Below are 20,973 nucleotides of genomic sequence, written 5' to 3'. Positions count from 1 at the left end.
ACTTTTTACCCTTTTCTCCAGATCATTTATGAGTAAGTTGAATAGGATTGGTCCTAAGACTGACCCTTGGGGAACACCACTAGTTACTCCTCTCCATTCTGAAAATTTACCATTTATTCCTACCCTTTGTTCCCAGCCTTTTAAATCAGTTTTCACATTTGTTAAGCCACGCTGGCTCTTTTTTAGTTTTTACTGTGTTTTTTTAATTTGGGGAATACATTTAAGTTGGGCCTCTATTATGGTGTCTCTGAAAAGTGTCCATGCAGCTTGTGGGGATTTCACTCTAGTCACTGTACCTTTTAATTTGTTTAACTAGCCTCATTTTTGCATAGTTCCCCTTTCTGAAATTAAACGCCACAGTGTTGGGCTGTTGAGGTATGCTTCCCATCACAGGAATCTTAAATGTTATTATGGTCACTATTTCCAAGCTGTCCTGTTATAGTTACCTCTTGGACCAGATCCTGCGCTCCTCTCAGGACTAAATCGAGAACTGCCTCTCCCCTTTTGGGTTCCTGTACCAGCTGCTCCAAGAAGCAGCCAAAGTAACAAGAAATTTTGTCTCTGCATTTCATCCTGAGGTGACATGTACCCAGTCAATATGGGGATAACTGAAATCCCCTACTATTAGAGTTCTTTATTTTGATAGCCTCTCTAATCTCCCTTAGCATTTCATTGTCACTATCACTGTCCTGGTCAGGTGGTCAATAATAGATCCCTACTGTTATATTCTTATTAGAGCATGAATTACTATCCATAGAGATTCTATGGAACATGTGGATTCAATTAAGATTTTTACTTCGAGTCTACATTTTCTTTCACATACAGTGCCAATCCTCCCTGTTCAGTCCTTCTAATATATTTTGTACCCTGGAATGACTGTCTCATTGATTGTCCACACTCCACCAGGTTTCTGTGATGCCTACTATATCAATATCCTCCTTTAACACGAGGCACTCTAGAGTTCACCCATTTTATTAGACAGACTTCTAGCATTTGTGTACAAGCATTTTAAAAACTTGTCACTGTTTATTTGTCTGCCCTTTTCTGATGTGTCAGATACTTTATGTGAATATTTCTCATCTGATCTGGCCCATACTTCATCCTCTTCCATCTCTCCTCCTGACTAAAACCTAGAGATTCTCTATCAATAGACTCTCCTGTAAGAGAAGTCTCTGCTGCAGAGGAGCACATGGATTGGATAATCAGCTTTCCTCCATCTCAGTTTAAAAACTGTTCTGCAGCTTTTAAATGTTAAGTGCCAGCAGTCTGGATCCACTTTGGTTTAGGTGGAGCTGATCCTTCCTGTATAGGCTCCCTCATCCCAAAAGTTTCCCCAGTTTCTAATAAATCTGAACCCCTCCTCTCTACACTATCATCTGATCCACGCATTGAGACTCTGAAGCTCTGCCTGCCTACCTGGCCCTGCGCGTGGAACTGAAAGCAAAGAACTAGAAGAAAGTGCATTATCTAGATATTTTCTGTAAAAAGAAAATACAGCTGGGATTGATAAGTGAATAGTTTACCTCTACTGCTTAGATGGGAATGTTCAACAGAAGCTAGTTTACATTTACAATCAGAAAATACACAGCAGTGGAAGTGAACATACCATAAATCAAGAACAAGCGATCTCATGTTACTACTTGGCGTACAAAGGTTAGTGTAGTTACTTTAGGTCTCCTTTTCCTTTACCTCAAGGAGAAAGGGACTGTTCCCAGGCAAGAGGACTGATGTGCGCGCACTCTCTCTCCACAGAGTTTTCCTACAAACCTTGTACAAAAGCCGTAGCCTACTTCTTGCATGAAGTCTGCTAGAGAGCTCTCCATCATTGTTTTGGCTATCCCTCCAGAATCAGGCAGGATCCTATCCATTAGGATGTCCCGTTTTTCAGGGTATAGAAGTGGTGCAAGCACCACGGGGCAACGCTCCTGGGGAAAATCTAAAAGTGAGAGTGAAGAGCATGTATTAAGATGCATTATAATGGCCTAACAAAACAGGAAATTCTACAATACTACTTCAAGTCACAAATGACCATTAGGATTCTTTGTTTTTAAGTGCTTATATTCAAATGAAGATTGTCTTGAAAAATACTATTACACATTGCCCCAGTAAAATGAAGGCTTTGAGCCTCCCTCAGGAAAGCTTCCAATTCCTGAAGAATTGACTTTTAAATTTCTAGCCACTACAGTTGCAAAGAAAAGCTACCAAATATAAGCTGAGAAAAATCACTGCATCTAGCCTACCAACATAGCTCCAGGTCCTCTATTGCTGCTTACAGCTTCCCCAGCTGCAGGAGCAGCATAAAATTGACAAGACTTCTACAGTTTCACTGCAGCTGCTTGGGAAAGCTACTAACTGCAGCAGAAACAGGTGCTAGAATTATTCCTGAGGGCACAACCACCCAAAAAGCACAGGTTGAAGAATACAGTAGGAGAGAGCAGCTGTCCCCTTCCACCATAAAGTATTGGGAATAGGGGATCCGTGTGGGGTGCTCCTCTCCATTCCAGGAGGGAGAGGTTTTCAAGGGACAGATGCACCATGGGACAAGAGAAGGACTAAATTTTATGTTTTGGGCTATTATGCCAGCAACACATCCACAACAGAACAGATTAGCCCAGTGGGAACCACCTAGGGGTTAGCCTTCCCTCAAAACAAGTTAGTGTGACTGCTTGTGTACTTTTGGGAGCATGTGGCACAAGTTATTGGCTTGATTAAGTGAACTAATGGCGGTTAGCACACCAAATTCTCTAGAGCAGACAATACTTAAGAGCATAAACTATAATAATGCAAAAAAGCAGCTGTCTTGCTCTACGTATGTCTGTTTATACACGCTGTATATCTAGTTCTTTAGAACTAAGGAGGAGTGAGGAAGGACAGGAAGAGGAGATTAAAGGAGTTCAAGTCAGGAATACATTGCTCCTTTATTAAGAATATTTTGCCAGAAACCACCTCACCCACTGAAAACAAGGAAAATGTTATTTCATATACTACATTATTTCAACTGCCATAGTGTCACACAGACAGAGGTAATCTCCACAACATGCATGGCATCAGTAAAAAGTTTATACAAAATTATGTTCCCTGAAAGTTCCTGGATCTTCTGTATTCTAGGACTTGCAGCAACAGACACTGATTTAATGTAAATATTATGAAGCCTTAACTATATCCCATCAATCCAGTTTCCCCTCATTTAGCATTCTGAAAAATTCCCTGTTTTAGAAAGATCATGTACTAAGGATGTTAAAAGCTACAAAAAGAAAAAATACAAAAAATGAACTTCTGCAACAGGACAGAAGTTCTCCACTATCTAAAGCCTGTTCATTTGGGTATTCCTAGAGGTAGGCTGCATACCCCTCAAATTCTGCAGATTCTTTTTAGTATAGTGCAATAGTATGTTACCACATAGTTGGAATCTTCTTTCCAGGGGTATTTCAAACCAGCATGATTAAGTGGTACACTGCAACAGAGTACTTGTTCTCAGTGGATTTAGCCTCATGAAACCTTATGCATGAAGCATCCTATTACACCACCACACTGCTGCCACTGGAATAACAGGCTGCTGATACATTTTGACAGGCATTCAAACAGGCTTTCTGAGTGGTGATGTTCTACGTACCTCTACGTAATGTTTTGAGGAAAGCGTCAATCTGTTCCTGTCCAACCCCAAAGGCTCCTTTCTGCCCAAAAAGGAGATGGGAGAGGAGGAGGTGCAGGACCTCTATTGCAATATCTTGGAAGCCACCTTCTTGATTTCCACTGACGTCTGCGTCAATGTAAGAACGCAGCAGATCTGGAAGTTTCTGTTTGATAAACTGGGCAGCTGTAAGAAGAGATGAGAGGCTATAGTTAAAGTCTGAAAGTTACTTTAAAAATGTACCTTAGTCCAAGACTTAATCTGGTTCTGTTGGTCATCCGTTGGTCATCCATTGCTCTGGGCATATTTAACACAGTGCACACCACCTGAACAGTTATCTACCATTGACAGACAATATCCTTTTCATGCTCGGTACCCTTCAGCCCCACTTTTAGTAGGCAAGACAGACTTTGCAGTATGTCTGGAACAGACACGGCTATAGTGAATCAGAACTGGGGAAATGGGGGAGGAACAACTCCTGCTCTAGTGCCTACTGACTTCAACTGCAGAAGCAAATGCAAGTAACCCAGACCCTAAAACACTGTCAGGATTGTTCTTAAATTAGACACGTCTTTGCTGTAGTATTTTGCAAACTCCTCACTTACCAAAACCTCGTAGATCTGAGCTGAAGGAGTTCAGTAAAGCAAGACCAAAAATCACCTGTGAACAAATGAGAGGAAAGTAAGAACCTATCACGCATTTAATTTCAGTCAAGCTTTGTACTGTACAAACGTAACCAGCTAGTTTGGGAAACTAAATGTTTACCCACCTCTTGAACTTTGCTTAATTTGATAACTTTACTCAGCTGGGCAAATAAATGGGGTGAAGGCTTTAGACTCTGAAACAGAATAAAGTATGAATTATTTATATGGATGGTCTAGCTTCTAGTGTGAAAGACAGCCTGGAGGTTTTATTTGCAGGACAGGGAAAATTTATTTGCAGGAAGGGAATACATTTTGCAGTAGACTAGCTCAAAGCCTGAACAGCGCAGTCAAAAAAAAAAAAAAGCAAGCAAAACCTGCCATTTTTGGGAGTTAATATCAAGGTGACCCATGCTTGGTAGCAAGTTTAAATCCACACATACTTCTCACAAGTTACACACTAGTTCAGTTACTAAATTGTTGTTCTCAGGACCTTCCCCATGTCAACATACAAAATATAGAAGCACTAGGGACCTATTTTGTATTTTGATTGTTTTGAGGTCTAAACACAAAATGTTCAAAATCACAAAAGTTTAACACTATTAAACCAGCTTACTTTAATCAAGAGAAAGGCCCTTTCTAAAGTGGCTTGGACACTACTACAATGCTTCTGTGAAAATGGTAAAAGTAAGATGAGCAGTATGAGAATAAAGTTAGATACAGCAGACAGTGCAATCCCAGACTTCCACATGAACAACAAGCATTAGCTAATATCACATGAGGGAATAAAGTTTAGACTCAGCGTTAGGATTTATAAAGAAAGGTTTAAACTCAGTAAATATTTTTTCATGAAAGTAGAGGTACGAGTCTTGCTTGGTTTTAAGTATTCCCATCAAGTCTTTGCAATCCAAACATTGCTGTATTATGGAATGCGTAAGAACCTGAAATTGACTAATTTAAATTTATTGTGGAAGCTGAGTGAAGTACAGGGAGTGACAATAGATAAGGAGAGTAAGACTATTCAGTTTTTTAAATTCTTGGTACTAGAAAAGACAAGAGTTTGTTTTAAGAGATTAAATCTCAGTAAATACAAATTCAGAGGGTATAAACAACTATAAAAAAAAGCAAGGCCAGTGAGGATTTCAGGCAACAAGGGAAGCATGCCATGTCCTACTCTAGTTAAAGATCCTGTTCTTGAAGCTAAAAAACTGTCCTCAATCCTTCTGCACTAGCACCCTTTTAATCCATCAAAGTCTAGAAAATAGCAGCTCCTGAAAGGTAAAAGTAGATAATTTCCTTCCTATAGGTTAATCCATTTCCCCTCCAACTCTAGCAAAACCTCTGTCACACTCCTCTTGTGCTGGATTTTTAGTCTGCTAGTGCAGTTACACACTGAATGAATGCTACTGCCTTGTTTGACAAGTTTTCCTGTTTAAAAAGCCATTTTAAACATAACTCATTGAAAACATTTTACATAATTCCACAATAGAGACTTATTTTTCCATGACTGACCCTTTTAAAACAGGGTATACAAACCTTCTGATAGTGCAATGGATTGTCAATGGCGTAGGACAGCGTCGAGATAAAGTTTGGCTTTGTAATCAGCGACGCACACTCCTGGATCAGAAACTGAGTCTGAAAAGAACAAGGTAACTGTAAATCTGCTATTGCTTTGACATATTGCATCTGTATTTAAGTTATCCCTTTACTTTTCACTCCACAGCCATAGTAGCAATAACCCAGTCAGATTTTAGAGTGCCTCAGATTTCGAATTCAGTATTTTGTACCAAGAAACATGGAAGGGGACAGACCAGTGTCCATCAGAATTTGACTGCTTCCTTGTCATTAAAGTTTAGGTTTTAATATTTGCCAGACTACACAAGCTAACCAAACATGTTTTTTAGGCACCTGGCAAAGTAAACTTTATGTGGAAGTCTGATACTTTATTTCATTTGTCTTCGGCTCCTACAGATGTTAGCATAGATAGTGTCTGTATGCACAACAAATAGGAGCATAGTATGCTAAATTAGGCAATGGTTCTCAAGAGATTTTAGGAAAGAATGGAGGTTAAGTCAGGAAATAGGTGTGCCCCAAAAGTCTAAGTAGTTTGGAAGTGTGTAAAATAGTTGTTCATTGTATTACTAAGCTTTAAAATGGTAAAGGATGTTTTAAGAAGGTATTGCCTGGGGCCAAAAAAAGAGTGGGGCCAGCACACTTTAGTAGCAGGTTTTCTAAGTCAGTTCTTTAAAAGAGAGAGACAAGCTCTCAGTTATTCCACCTTCTCACTAGTTTAGAGAGCCAACAAAAGGAGTTGTAATTCAAAAACCATGCATGGATATTTTCCACCAATTAACCGAAGACTATAACCTGTATCCTGCCTTTGTGCTTAAAATGGCCTGAGAGCTTTGCAATAAGCCAATTAAAAGTGCAGAATTTACCTGATGGAAATCTTTGCCACTGCTTTTACCATCGCCACTGAAATCCACGTGCGAGAATAGACAGCGTAGTAAATGCCTGTCTGCCTCGGGACCGTGCCGATTCACAATCTGAAAGACGAAGAACAAACCATCTAGAAAACATCCAACAATTTTGATGGAAAGTTGTCAGACACTGATGGGGAACCAGAACTTTGGTTACTGTACTAATTTCACTACTTTGTACAACAGAATACTCAAGTTCAAATAGAAGGCACTGAGGATCCAAGAGTTTAGTAATTAATTCTCAATACCCCTGTGAAGTAAGGGTTAACCCCATTTGGAGATGGAAAGACAGAATCAAAGCAGTAAAATATGACAGGAACAGATCTCTTAACTCCAAGTTGTAGTCTTTGATCATGCTTCTGCCCACATTAAGGCAACTTGTTTGTTTTTGAGGAAGGAACCAGTACATAAGGGAATTCCCAGGGTGGATAATGATTTTTTTTGATCAAATGCTTTGGGGGGGGGGAATCAAAAGACAGGTTTAATTAAGATATCTTTGAGCTATAATGTATCTCATCATGGAATAGGGATTATAAATTCTAATTCTATAGTATGAGAATATTCATGTAATGGTTAAGAAGAGTTTTGTAAATGAGTTCCAACAGTTCATGATTAGGGACCCAAATTTATGGGGTTCCAGGGGCTTCTGTATAGATTTAGGTTAATCTTTCTATCTACCCAATGGGACTCAGTATCTTCTAGACTGAGCACTATCAGAGATGCTTAGTTTTGCAGTTCTCAAACTGCAGATTTGTCTTTTCAGAGACAACATGCTTGTTAACAGCAAAAAATGTTTAAAATAAACTATAGAGGTGAGAAATAATAGACCTCAACCCTATTGTTCCTCTGCAAATTTGTGTACCCAGTCAATCCCTTACCTCTCTCTAAAAGTGCAGTTTCAAAAAGTTCAGTGAATAGAAGATAGTTGGGGGCGGAATAGATCTGGACAAGGAGAAGTCTGGAGATAAATGTGAGAAGGGAGGGACAGGCAGTAGAAACAAAAGTGAAACTTTTTGAGCAGCATATTCCAAAGTCTTGAAGTCTGAGTGTAGCCTTCATTGATTTGAGATCTACCATACCATTCTCTCACTAGAAGGGAAAACCTATAATGGCAGCAGGCTGTAAGAGAGACTCAGTTTCGGAATATTTTAATGAAGTTCCTCTACCTGTGGGTAAGACAGGCATGCGTTCAAAATGCAAACAGTGCAAGAAATGCAAGGCCTGGTTGCCTGAATGAAACATCATGAGAAGTGTTCCTTCTCAGGAGGAAGCTGAATTAAAGACGATGAAAGGAACATGTCTGAACATGCAGGATCTTCAGGTTGGTAAACTATTTCATACTTTTAAGGACTGCCTGCTTTCCTTCTGGACTATTCTTGAATTCTCATGTTTGAGCAAAAAAAGTATAGTTTTTTACTCTGTGATACTATCATTTTAGATGCAGTTGTGAAAAACAGGCAGATCTTTTTACAATTTCACCTTTAAAGTAGTACTGAATGTCAGTGAATGCAATGAGTAATACTAAATGAGTAGTATAGTAATAATTCAATAACTGCATTGACTTATTTTGTTTAGGAGAATCCATCCTCAACATACAGGATTCTGAAGACTATGCACCTTCAAGGTCATCATTTTCTATAGTTTCAGAGTTATCCGCCAATAATAGTGTTTCAGTCACATCATGTATGTCACACAGCCACAGTATATCACCTGTAGCAAAAAGGAAGTCTCCATCATCCAGAAACGACAGATAAGTTTGTGATAAGAACCAACAGATTACAAAAAGAGGCAATTGATGAAAAAATTGCCTAGTTTATGCAACAAACTCTCCTTTCCGTATGACTGAGAACCCACACTTCATTAACATGGTTCAGTCATTAAGACCAGGATACAGTCCACCCAACAGAGCAGATGTCAGACAAATTGCTGGATAAAGTGTATGAAATAGAAATTGAGCAAGGTGCAAAAGCTCTAGAGGGTGAAATCGTTAACCTGACTCTTGATGGGTGGAGCAAGGTCCACAATGATCCTATTGTATGTGCTTGTGTGACTACAGAAGGGAATGTCTTCCTTACAGAAACAAGAGATACATCAGGAAATGCACAAAGCACAATACTTACAAGTAGCAGCAGGAAAAGCCTTAAACTGTGGGGAGGGGGAAGAGAATGCAAATGTCTAGTACGCAGCTTGGTCACAAACAGACAATGTTGCAAATGTATCCAAGATGAGAAAAAATTTAGAAGAGTCGCCCAAGCTAACATATGGTTGCAGTGCTCATTAGATGCACCTCCTAGCCCAAGACTTCAGAATACTTCCAGAAATAAAGGCTAATGTTGCTGAAATTGCAAAATACTTCTGTAACAACCACTCTGCAGCAGCTGCTCTGAAAAAAAGAGAGAGGAACCAAACTAACTCTCCCACAAGATGTGCGATGGAACTCAGTAGTGGACTGTTTTGAGCACTATATCAAGAACTGGCCTGATGTGATGACAGTTTGTGAACAAAATCATGAAAAAAAAAATAGATGGCACTGTCACAGCCCAAGTTCTCAACACTGGGCTTCAGAGAAATGTTGAACACACGCTGAGTACCCTGAAGCCTATTTCTGTAGTCTTGAACAAAATGCAGGGAAATAGCTGTTTTATTGCTGATGCTGTTGACATTTGGAAGGAACTAAGTGAGATCTTAAAAAGAGAAATATGCAATGACAATTAAATGACAAGCATTAAAAGAACAAATTGGACAAGCACCATCTCCAGTTCATTTTCTTACAAATATTCCAATACTCGGTACCAGGGTGAAACCTTAACTGCTGAAGAAGAGGAGTTTGCTAGATGTCCATGTCCTAGCCATCATCCCTCTATAATGCCAACTATAATAAACTTCAGAGCTAAGAGTGAACCATTCAAGAAATATGCTGATGAACATATTGAATATATGCCATTCAAGAAATATGCTGATGTTTCAAAGAAAGTCACACCAGTGAACTGGTGGAAGTCACTTAAGCACCTGGATTCAGAGACTGTTGAAGTGATAATCTCACTTTTAACAGCAGTAGCTTCTTCTGCCAGTGTAGAAAGAATATTTTCTTCTTTTGGACTAATTCATTCCAAACTGAGAAATTGTTTGGGACTTGATAAAGCAGGAAAGCTTGTTTTTCTTTTCCAGATTATGAACAAACAGGAAAATGAAGGTGAAGATGACCGAGTTAGCTGCAAAAGCCAATATTTTGTGTTTCTCATGTTGATCTAGCTGACAGTCGATTAATTTTTAGGGTTTTGTTTTTTAACTATTTCATTTAATTATTTGAGTTAAACAATTAACAAAATTGAATGTTTAATTTAAAATTTAATTTAAAAACTTGAATGTTTAAATTCAAAAATTCATATGCTTGTTGTTAAAATGTTTGCTGTTGAAGAAAAAATCCAGAATACATAATTTTTTAAATAAAACAATTTAAATGTCTGTCTGGTGTTGTTCTCCTCCCAATACAGCATGGCAAGAAAATCCTCCAAATATTAATGATTAACCTGTCGAATTGGAGATAGTTCACCATCCAATGACTTTGTAAACATCTGCTTCAATTACTCATTTGGTTATTTCATTTACCAAAATCATTCATTTTCTGATTATAGCTGTAAAACTAATCTGAAAAGTTTCCAAAATAAATCACTTAAAAAATGTATAGTGTGAAATCTACATCTAAATATGAAACCTACATCTATCTGAGTTGTGAAGAATATGTATTAAGGTTATAACAACCAACAAGAATGCACTTTTATGTAGAAATCCATGATTAAATCGAGCCTTCTTGACTAGTGATTTAAAATCAAATCCACCCTGGGAATTCCCTTAACATCCTAATGTGCCTATTTAGTTATCCTGATGCCACTAACCTGCACTGTGCCAAGTGACAGTTATGAAAGCCAAGCTGGTGTGAGCAGTGTTTCAGCTCCAACACATGGGAGAATCCCTACAGTTATCTAGACAGTCTGCAGAACTGAAAAGTGTTCTGGCACTTATTCTGTCAGATACCAACACAGAAAACCCAAAAGATTATTGTTTTACAAATTATTTAACTGAACTTCTGACAGTTCGTGACCCACTTAAATTGCAACAAAGAGTCCTGTGGCACCTTAAAGACTAACAGATGTATTGGAGCATAAGCTTTCGTGGGTGAATACCCACTTCGTCAGATGAAGCTTATGCTCCAATACATCTGTTAGTCTTTAAGGTGCCACAAGACTGTTGCTTTTTACAGATCCAGACTAACACGACTACCCCTCTGATACTTGCCACTTAAATTGGAATGTTTTATCTAGTAGCATGCTTAGAGCCAGATTTGACCGTTAACACTAGGAGGTCCCCAACCTGTGACAATGCACTAGTACCGCAATTTTTATTTGGAAAAAGGGGGGAAAAAAATCAGGGTAAAGGGAGTATACAAGAGGGCAAGGAAATATAGTAAGAGTCTTAACTCCAGGAAGTGCTAAAGTGAGTTTTTGACTCATTAAGATAGGATGCCAAGATTATAGGCCATTTTGAAAGTAAACAAGCATCAGATCTTTGACATGTCCTTCAGTCTAGTCCACTATTTTTCTTGCTATAGTTCTTAGAATTGTGGAAATACTCATTCAGCATGGTCTTTTGCACATCCTGTTTTAAATAGCTTAGTTTAAACTAACTTGGGAATTAGCTTTATTCTGTGTTATATAGATATCTAAAAGCACAGGGTAAAGAGGAATCTTGGGGATTCAGCTCTCACATCCCATAAAACTGCAGCTGTCTTGACACCTGTTCAAGCTTCTAGCCTCTTCCCCTCAGCAGTCATACAGAAGGACAGTTCTTTAGTGTCAACTCTGACCTAGCACTAGTAGCGATATACTGAGCTCCATAAAGCCAGCATGCTGCACCACATCCTTCTGATCACAAGCCCTTCTGGATTCACTATCACTACCCACCCATATCCATGGTGTTGAACTACACACAGACTGGAACAAGTTACCAGTGCCCCATTGTTCTCCCTACTACCTTAATAAACCCCTACATACTAGGGTTTTCTGTAATCGGAGTTAGTCTCTCACTGATCAGCAAGCTTTTCAGCATAGATTTTAATATCAGACAGCTGTGGCAGAGGTCTCTGCAACAACATTTTTCCCTCCAGTATTAATCCATTTATACCTAAACTGAAGAATTAAAACTAGTTTGTCAAAAGGCACAGCATCAATAGTTCATTCATCATAATCAATTCATTAGCTACTTTGCAATAGGTCTCCTAGCCATCACAGCGACTTAGTAAGGTTGTGGTATGTGGGCTTTAAAGCCCACCTTACTCTTGTCTTGTGTTTCTAAGTTCTTGGCTACTAAACAGCTCAAGTCCAGGCCCTTGCTGTTTTAACTACCTTGAGCTCCTTTTACACATAATTTGTTAGTTATTGCTACTTATAACCATTTCCTTCCCCAAGTTTAAATAACTATGCAATTTTTTTTTAAAGTCACCTGCCCCATTACAAGCCTAGTCAGTAATAGAATGAGCAGAATCTGCCACCACCATCACCGTCAAGCACTTAAATTATGAAACAAATAGTGTATAAATACATTTCAGTAGTCTAGCCTGTTTCCATGGTCTATTTCCTTACCCTCCCATTTTACTTATTGCCACATGCTTCTCTTCTAATAGGTTTCTTTGTTTATGCAATAGGAAAAAGTAGTACACCCATCTATTCGAGAGAAATTACCCCACTCCATGACCGTGAGGGCCTCCCAGCAGGTCATGCTCACACAGGAGAATTAGAAGTCCAGATGTGTTTACAGTACACCAAAAGCCTCAGATGAATTGCTGAGAGTGAATCGGTCAATCCAGGCTTCAGAATGCATCCAAATCACTTAAGTATTGGTATTCAGACATAGCTACCATGTCTCTGTCCCAGACTTTTGAAGGCAGTTACTATCCCCTGGCTCTTCAGTGTGCTATACCAAATAAGTCTGTGGACTCAACTGAGTTACTAAAAAGGTAGGAAAAGCCAATGAGTATCCATATTAAAGCCACCATTACAACTGCACCACTATACTAACTAGCATCCATGAACTGACATAACATGAGAATTAGTCTGTTCTCTCATTTTGAAGTTGTATTTCCTACTGTGAGGTACATTTCTGTGCAGGGTAAAGGAAAATTTATTCTCCTTTCTCCCCCGTGTCAGCCTATGGAGAGAAGAACTCTGACTTAAATGCATTTAGTACCTTTCAACCAAGACTACAGTCACTTAAATTTTCCCTCAAGGAAGAATTTAGAATAATTGCCAGTTTGGGTCAATGATTCCTGCTACAGGATAATTTATAGTAGAGTCAATCTACTTGTTCATACAGCGAACTTATAAAAACAAAAAACCACTGTATACATCAAATATCTGCCTTGCTGCCAGTGGCAAGTTCACTACTGCCTTCTCAGCAACATAGGTTAGAGTAGAGCTTTATTTTGTAGCATCTTATTTTTATTGCTCAACTATTTGCATATCTAAGTAGATGTATAAATCAGACTACAGATGGCTTTTCAGGAAAAGAGGTGGGCATTGTTTAAGTAACAGCAACATTTAAGTTGGTGAATTTGAAGGAAGTTATATGAAACATTAATATTATTACAATCACTTTTTTGGGCAAAATCCAAATATTTAACACTACAGGTATGTTCTAGGAGCCAGCTATCCCAGAGACAATTATCACAGACAGATTCAATAGTTCAAGGGCCTTCCTTTGTGGCATGCAGCTTGAAAAATTAAAATTTATCTGCATTCGAAATATGAAAATGTGGTGCTACCAATCATATCAATTAAACAGGTGGTGTTGTCTATGGTGGAACCTTAAAAACCACTTGATGAATAAGTACATGAAAGACAGGCCCCCTAGATAAAAATCAAAGTTTTAGACTAGCAGCAACTTCGCAAGCTTTTGTGTTTTCAAAGTCACCACTGTAGTTTATTGTGCAGTGCAGAAGTGTTTTGACAACTGACCCTATTTGAATATTGTCACACTCACTTTTCTTCAGGAGCATGATAGTGTTTGCTGATAACATTTATCATAACATATTTGTGCGTCTTATGAGAAAACCGAGTATATCAAGAGTAATTTTCCTTTTGTAGATCAATATAACAACACCTTGTTCCTCTAACTCAGTGGATCTCAATTTCCCATATCAAGGTCTCCCATCTAGCTAGGACCCCCTTCCCTTTAACAATACTAGCCGGGCAGCCAGAAACACCTTATACCTGACTGCAACCTCAGACAGACCCTGTGCTCTAGATTTCAGCTTTCAGAGACATGTTCAGGAAGCCTCAACATAAGTTCCCAGTTTTCAAGACAAAAAGTCTTAAGAAAGTTTCTTGTGTTATTAAATGGCATCATAAAGACATGTTAAAGCTCAAAAGTAGAAAGGCTACCCATTGCTTAAGAACTGCTAAAGTTATGTTTGTGAAGACATTTGTGTTGCATAATATAACAGCTGCAAGAGACAGAAAAAACAGGTTAAAATCTGTATTACAGAACACTTTAGGTATCCAGTTTTGAATATAAGAAAAAAAACCAGATACAATAATGTACTTTCAAATATCCTCTACACATTTAGATGTAGCTGCTAAGTGGATAACTAGATAACTTCCTAGGTCTTAATACCAAGTTTACCAAGCAGCATATTACAAGATTAAAAAATTGCTAAACCATGTGGCTGTAGCTACCCTCTACTATATTGAAGGAAACAGGTGTTGAACACTCACATCTGTACGTAATACTAAATTAGTTTGTGTTGAATATTGGATCTCACAGGAGTTAGGATTTCAAGACTAGATTTTCAAGTAGAATGTTCATAGCCACCAATAAAGTAGAATCTACATAATCCAGACAACTCCTGTAAAATGGTTCACTACCCCACCACAATCCAAATCTTAGACTGTCCAGTCAAACATCAGACACATTCAAAACAAAGTGAACTGTAGGTCAATTTAGAGACAGATTATCCACATCGCCTCAACAGCTTTGTCCATTTAAGACCTTCCCCCCACCCCCCCCCCCCCACTTCGGCCACACACACACACACAAATGCTTTTCATGAGAGATTTATAAGAAGTTAAGTACACCTCTACCCCGATATAATGCTGTCATCAAGAGAAAAAAAAAAGCTTACCACGTTATAGGTATAACGCAGTTAGATCGAACTTGCTTTGATTCGTCAGAATGTGCAGCCCCGCCCCCTCAGGCACTGCTTTATCGCATTATATCCGAATTTGTTACACATCGGGTCATGTTATATTGGGTACAGGTATATAAAGAATGCCAGAGTAAACAGTCTGCTAATGGGTTTAGTGTCATAAAACAAGTTTGTTGGCAAGTCAAGAATTGATCTGAAGAGTTCTTGAAGAGTGATTAAAACGGAACAGGAGTACTTGTGGCACTTTAGAGACGATAATTTATTTGAGCATAAGCTTTTGTGGGCTACAGCCCACTTCATCAGATGCATAAATCTGTTAGTCTCTAAGGTGCCACAAGTACTCCTGTTCTTTTTGTGGATACAGACTAACACGGTTGCTACTCTGAAATCTGATTAAAATGGGTCTCTAATTTTAAGGAATCCAGGTAGACTAGAAATTATAGGCAACTGCCAGGTCTGCTTCAGTTGAGGTTCAAGGATTTAGTCTTTAGTGAGAAATCAACACGAAAGCCATTTGACTGAATGTGTTTTATCCACTAGTTACAAGATTTTTGTAGCTAAAAGCTACAAAATATTCAGTTTACCTTGTTCATGATAGTATTCTAAAATTAAGTTTCACTGAACCCCCTACGTAGCCACTCTTGAAGAGAAATCCTGATCAAGGAACAGAAATAATTTAAGATTAAAAAAAATTCATGACAAAATTTGGAGGAGTTATCAGAAACTGAAGTTTGCCAATTTCAAAATAGTTAAGTTGATAACATCCTGCATGTCAACAGAACTATTCCCCTGTAGTGATGTAAACCAGAACAGTACTGTGCTACTGCATAAAAATCAGAAATAGAGAGAGATTAAATAAAGTTGTCCCACAGAAATTTGGAAGTGTAAGTGGCGGATTAGAAGATTAGATTTAAAAGTGTTTAACAGCCTAAGATTTACGTTTAAATGAATCTGACATCTTTAAGGCGCTTCACTGGAAAGGTAAGTAATCATATCCTGGGCTAAATAAGTTAGAGGCAAGATACAGGTTTTTTGTTTTGTTTTTTCTAAAGGGAGTAGACTTTCTACATTAACCCTTATGCAAACAGCCATTAGACAAACTGAGAAACAGCCCTATTTGTTAGGATCTATCGGCAAGAGCAGTAGTAGCAAGGAAGATGTAAGATTTGTAAGATGTAACATCCTAGGTGTTTCTGAAAGCCAGTTCCAATCACACAGTTTTCATTTGCTCAGATTTACTAAAGCCATTCCATTTCAGCCAATGGCCGAGACATAATCAGATTCAAATGAAAACAAAGTACTTATCTAAAAAAGCTTCCTTAAATATTTGCACTAAAAGTGTGAAAACATTTTAGTTTACTGCTCAAAAAAGGTACTATGCTGACAGACCTGGAAAAAAAAAATGAAGTTTTCCACAAAAGCAGGACTTCACAGAAGGCAACAGTGCCCACTAGGCTTTGCCACTGTGTCTCAACCCGGACTTAGAATGTCCCCTCTATAGGTGACAGGTTAGTTCTGTCTCCACACTCAATCCTTTGATTTTCTGTTGACATTGCTCAACTGGCTGACTAGTGCAGACTGATGTGGTCATCTGCCTGCTGGGAACTGAACTAACTAAACTGGTTTCATACAAGTCTGGAAGACCAGTTGCTTTAGGTGAACCAGTTCCAGAAACTGGTTCAGTAACATGTGTTCCCTCCTCAGCAATCCACTGTGGACAAGGCTTTTCAGCCCAAGGGCTCCCTTTATAATAGAGCACTATGAACTCAAGAAATAGCCTGAAATCTTAACAAATGTCAAAACATTTTAAACAAAAAGTGTTAAGACAGGGAAGCTTAAAATCTCCACTGTTATCGGCAACCCAGAACCAGAAAGTGAACTTGAGTTATTTTTCATGTTACACAAGCATCCAACAGGTAGCTAATTAAAAGGACTAACATTTTAAATACTTCTAACTTTCCTTGTATCTTACAATTTTAAATGTAAAGGAGTGTTTAGATTTTGCCAGGAAATTGAACAGTGACTCTAGAATTAGTTACCATCTTTTATTGCATCCAAGGTTTCAGGGAAACATTTTAAACACGAAGTGTCAGGCAAGTAGCCTTGTAAGTCAACAATGGTACATAAACTTAAGGGTCTTGATATGAAGGAATTTAGGTAGAATTATTTGTGTAGTAGATTCTCTCAAGAGAAGCTGTTAGAGCAACTAATCAGTGGCTATAAAAAAAAAAAGTGAAGTTAGTAACAGACTCTGCTGACAGCTGGAGGCCATTGCCTTATCACTGAGTGAAAGTTCCAATGAGACTTCTTTCCAAGAAGGTTAAAGCTACAATTCTGGATCTTGGGGGTGGGGGGGCCATGGAGGTTAGTAAATATGTAGAAATATACTATGAACGCTGTGAGGTACAACTCAAAAAAAGGGAGAGACTCCATTTTATGCTTCCATCCTTCCATTCCAAGTTTCCTTTGCAGCACTCTTCTGTTAGTTTACTTACATGCTGTATTTCCTGCTGGCTGGCTCGGTAGTTTTTCTTGGTTAAATTGTCCACCAGGTAGCTGATTTGAGACAAGGCCAGCGAGAGCGAGTCAAGATTCATTGCTGGTTGGGGCGGAAGCAGGCGGCCGAGCCCGGCGCAAAATCACCATTATTCCCCTTTAGTCACCTCAGAGACAGGTTAATTTTTTTTCCAAATTAGCCTATATCTGTTCTGTGCTATTTCTTCAGCTCTTCTTTCCAAGTGGTCTTATTCTGTTCTGAAACATGGCACCTAAAAGACAAAATAGCATTGCATTAGATTCAATTTGTGTTAGTTTACAAATATCTTCCAGAGATTTCTGAAATTCACTTAAGTCCATCATTGAAACTGGTATAGTATTTAACTAGCCTTGTAAGTTTCACAGAGTTTCTGAATCACTTCAAGTGTACACGTTTTTCAAAAAACTCTAGGAAGCTTAAAAACAAAAATGCAGGAAAACTTTGTAGGTATTTCTATTAAAACCAGAGTTGGGAAAAATATATTTTCCTGCAGTGATGGAAGTTCGGCATTATGACAATACAAGAACCAGAAGACAATTTAGTTTTTGTCCAAGAGGAGTGAAATGCAAAATAAATGGTGAAAAAAAATCAGTTACCAGGTTTTACAGTCTGAGGTACTGGTAACAAGGAATTTTATGATCTCTTGATAGTTTCCCTTTAATGTAAAGACATAGCATAATATATGGAACATGATCTAAACAATTTCTCATAGTAGCCTATGTACATGTGCCAATAGAGTGTAGTGTCCACAGAAGGAAGTTCTGTTACAGATTTTCTCCCAACCCAACCTTGTTTATGCAGCTCTCCAGCAACCTTTGAAGAAAAAAAAAGCTCAAAAAGGGACACTGCAGATATTTCAACAACTATCTGTCAGCAATGCTAGAGACAAGGGGAATGAGATAAATAACACGAGATACCACAGAGAGCAAGAACCAGTGGTCAATCATTCCAAGCTTCAGACACAAGTTTGAAGGACAATTCACTATTTGAAAGTTTTTGCAGTGTGCAATCTTACTTTGCCATATAGATCACACCAAGCAATTGTAAACAGTAAATACAAGGATCTGCAATAACCTAACCCTAACATTTTATATAAACCAGCTTTCCAACCACAAAAGCAAACCTTGACAGCTTAACAAGTTACTATGACAGTATGAAATCTAACTTAATATGAAATCTGGCTTGTCAAGTTAAGGATTGACAGTGGGGTAAAATTGCATCCCAAAACAAGAATGTATACTGAAGAATCTTCTAGCTCTTTAAGACAAATAGGAAATTGAAAGCTATATTGATAAAAGACATTACTCAATAAGCATCATTCTAGCTTGAGAGTCACTGTATTGAAATGCCATCTGTCCAAAGTACACAAAAAAGAAGTCAAGTTGGCAACTTGCCAGGAATCTGAAGACTTCACCTTATTCAGAGTAAACATATTGCCACAAGGTACTGAGGAATATACTCTGACCAATGTGATCATACATGCTGGGACATGTTTCCATGAGCTATGTTTCAGCACCAAGAGGGCAGACACAGGGTGAATGTTAGTATTCTGACTCCCATACTTGTAGCGACTCAATTTAGGAAGTTTTTCTGCCACACAAGAATTAAAGTTGGATTCAACAAAAATTATGACAATAAGCAACAATATCAACAAAGCTGAAAAAGCTGTGCTCTTCACCTCTGCCATCTCAAATTTAATCAAAAATGTTCCCACATTTATATAAAGGAATCTCTTCCCCTTCAATTAGGATTACAAGTTACACATCTACCCTGATATAACGCTGTCCTCAGGAGCCAAAAAAAAAATCTTACCGCATTATAGGTGAAACCGCTTTATATTGAACTTGCTTTGATCCACTGGAGTGCACAGCCCTCACTCTCGGAGTGCTGCTTTACCGCGTTATATCCGAATTCGATATAACGTGACCAGATATAACACGGGGAAGCAGTGTATGATGTTTATTTGACATTGGCTTTATGCTTGGAGTGGGAGTACAAATGGTTAGGCATTTTGTGCTTCTCTGGTATCACAGATAGCTGACACTCCAAAGGACTTGACCAGGTGATAGTTTTAGTCATAGAAGCAGCCCATTTGCTCCTGGGGCACAATTAGCTAGCTAACAACAACTGTCCATCAAAATGTAAGTTAGTCTTCCATACCGAAGAAGCATGTCAGCTTCTTCTCAATGATGCCTAAAATTAAAGGGGTTGATTACATTTCACAAAAAATGTTAGGTTTTGTATTCGACAGATCAGTTTTTGGTATTCTGGTAAAAGCTTAATTGGACTAGCTAACTAGAGGGGAAAAAAAATGTGTAAGTTCTTTATCAACCTACACTGTTGGATTTTTAAAACTACTTTTCTGCTGTATTAGGAAAGCCCACATTTTTACTGCTGCCTTATGCTACAAAAATAAAATATTGCTGAAGCCTATGTGTATGACCCAATTGCCACCATTTATGGGGGGGGGGGGCGGGAGAAGAGCTCAGAAGTTGGGAGGAAACACTCCCTAGAATTAAAAGACTTCAACTTCCAGAATCCTAAGAGACTTTCAACTTCTAAAAGTGCCAGTTAACTGTACTGCAGAGGGAAAAATTTCAGACATTTAACATGTCTAACTAAAAGATTAAAGAAGTCCCTTTAATTTTACAGTGGGCATTTGACAAGAGTATAATCTATTTACCCTATTTGGGGGTCTTTCATTCAGCAAAGGAATGAAAGGTGACTTAAGACCACAAAGACCATCAGCAGATATGTACTTTAAAAAGGTAGTTTAAAAAAAAAAATTACTAGAATACCACTTAAAAAAAAAAAGTCTTTCAATGACTAGTTTTCCTGTACAAGTCAAATGTATATTCTTCAAAAGTTCTCAATGCACACAGAGGCAGCTTACTGGCCCCACAACTGTACAGCTTGAGAAGTTTCATACTAACCTAGTAGATATATAGCAGATAGGGAATGGCCAGCAGCAAGGTCCAGCACAGTGCCATGTTAAGAAGTCGAGCTCGTCAGCAAGATGCCAGTAAGAATTGATCACCCTCCCTTTACAAGAATACTTGGATTCCACAGTGATTGCTATGGTAAGGTCTAGGAACAGCACTCTACCTAGATTTTTGCTCATGCGTTCTATTTTTGGGTAGCTAGTACCAAACCAAAACCTGAAAGATCCCCCTGTGGAAAGCGAGAAGGAACTCTTCCTCAGGCCAAGGGTCACCACTACACCACCCAAAACCCAGTTTGTATTTTTGGGCCCTCTAACCACATGGCTCCAGCAATGAGTTCTGTTGCTGACAGCTTTCCAAAGAGCAACCTATGAGGTGACATGGTTCTTGCTTTCATCACCTACTATGCAGTATCCTGTGGACAGCAGTGAAACTGACCACAGCTTTGTTAGCTTCCCTCTGCTTAGAAAAGCTAGCAGCAACACAAGGAATAGGAAAACAAGGGCTTAATTTATGAGGAAGTTGATAACTTAACCCCTTCCC

At 38.5% G+C, this 20,973-nt stretch overlaps 1 protein-coding gene across 10 annotated transcripts in view; it reads right to left on the bottom strand.

Annotated features, from left to right (window-relative positions):
- The window catches only part of CNOT1 (CCR4-NOT transcription complex subunit 1), a 104,860-nt gene that overhangs the window by 73,731 nt on the left and 10,156 nt on the right, over positions 1-20,973 (bottom strand). For all 10 annotated transcript variants that reach the window (XM_039503058.1, XM_039503066.1, XM_039503060.1 and 7 more), the window contains exons 2-8: positions 17,448-17,720; positions 6,711-6,818; positions 5,809-5,907; positions 4,401-4,469; positions 4,237-4,291; positions 3,614-3,817; positions 1,768-1,936 (exon numbers count right to left, since the gene is read on the bottom strand). In XM_039503058.1, the coding sequence (XP_039358992.1) occupies positions 1,768-1,936; positions 3,614-3,817; positions 4,237-4,291; positions 4,401-4,469; positions 5,809-5,907; positions 6,711-6,818; positions 17,448-17,549 (806 nt within the window). In that variant the 5' untranslated portion in view covers positions 17,550-17,720. The remainder of the gene's footprint in view (positions 1-1,767; positions 1,937-3,613; positions 3,818-4,236; positions 4,292-4,400; positions 4,470-5,808; positions 5,908-6,710; positions 6,819-17,447; positions 17,721-20,973) is intronic.

The sequence above is a fragment of the Mauremys reevesii genome, linkage group 16 (assembly GCF_016161935.1).
Source record: "Mauremys reevesii isolate NIE-2019 linkage group 16, ASM1616193v1, whole genome shotgun sequence".
NCBI classification, from domain to species: domain Eukaryota; kingdom Metazoa; phylum Chordata; order Testudines; family Geoemydidae; genus Mauremys; species Mauremys reevesii.
This window is presented reverse-complemented; position numbering and strand designations above follow the sequence as displayed.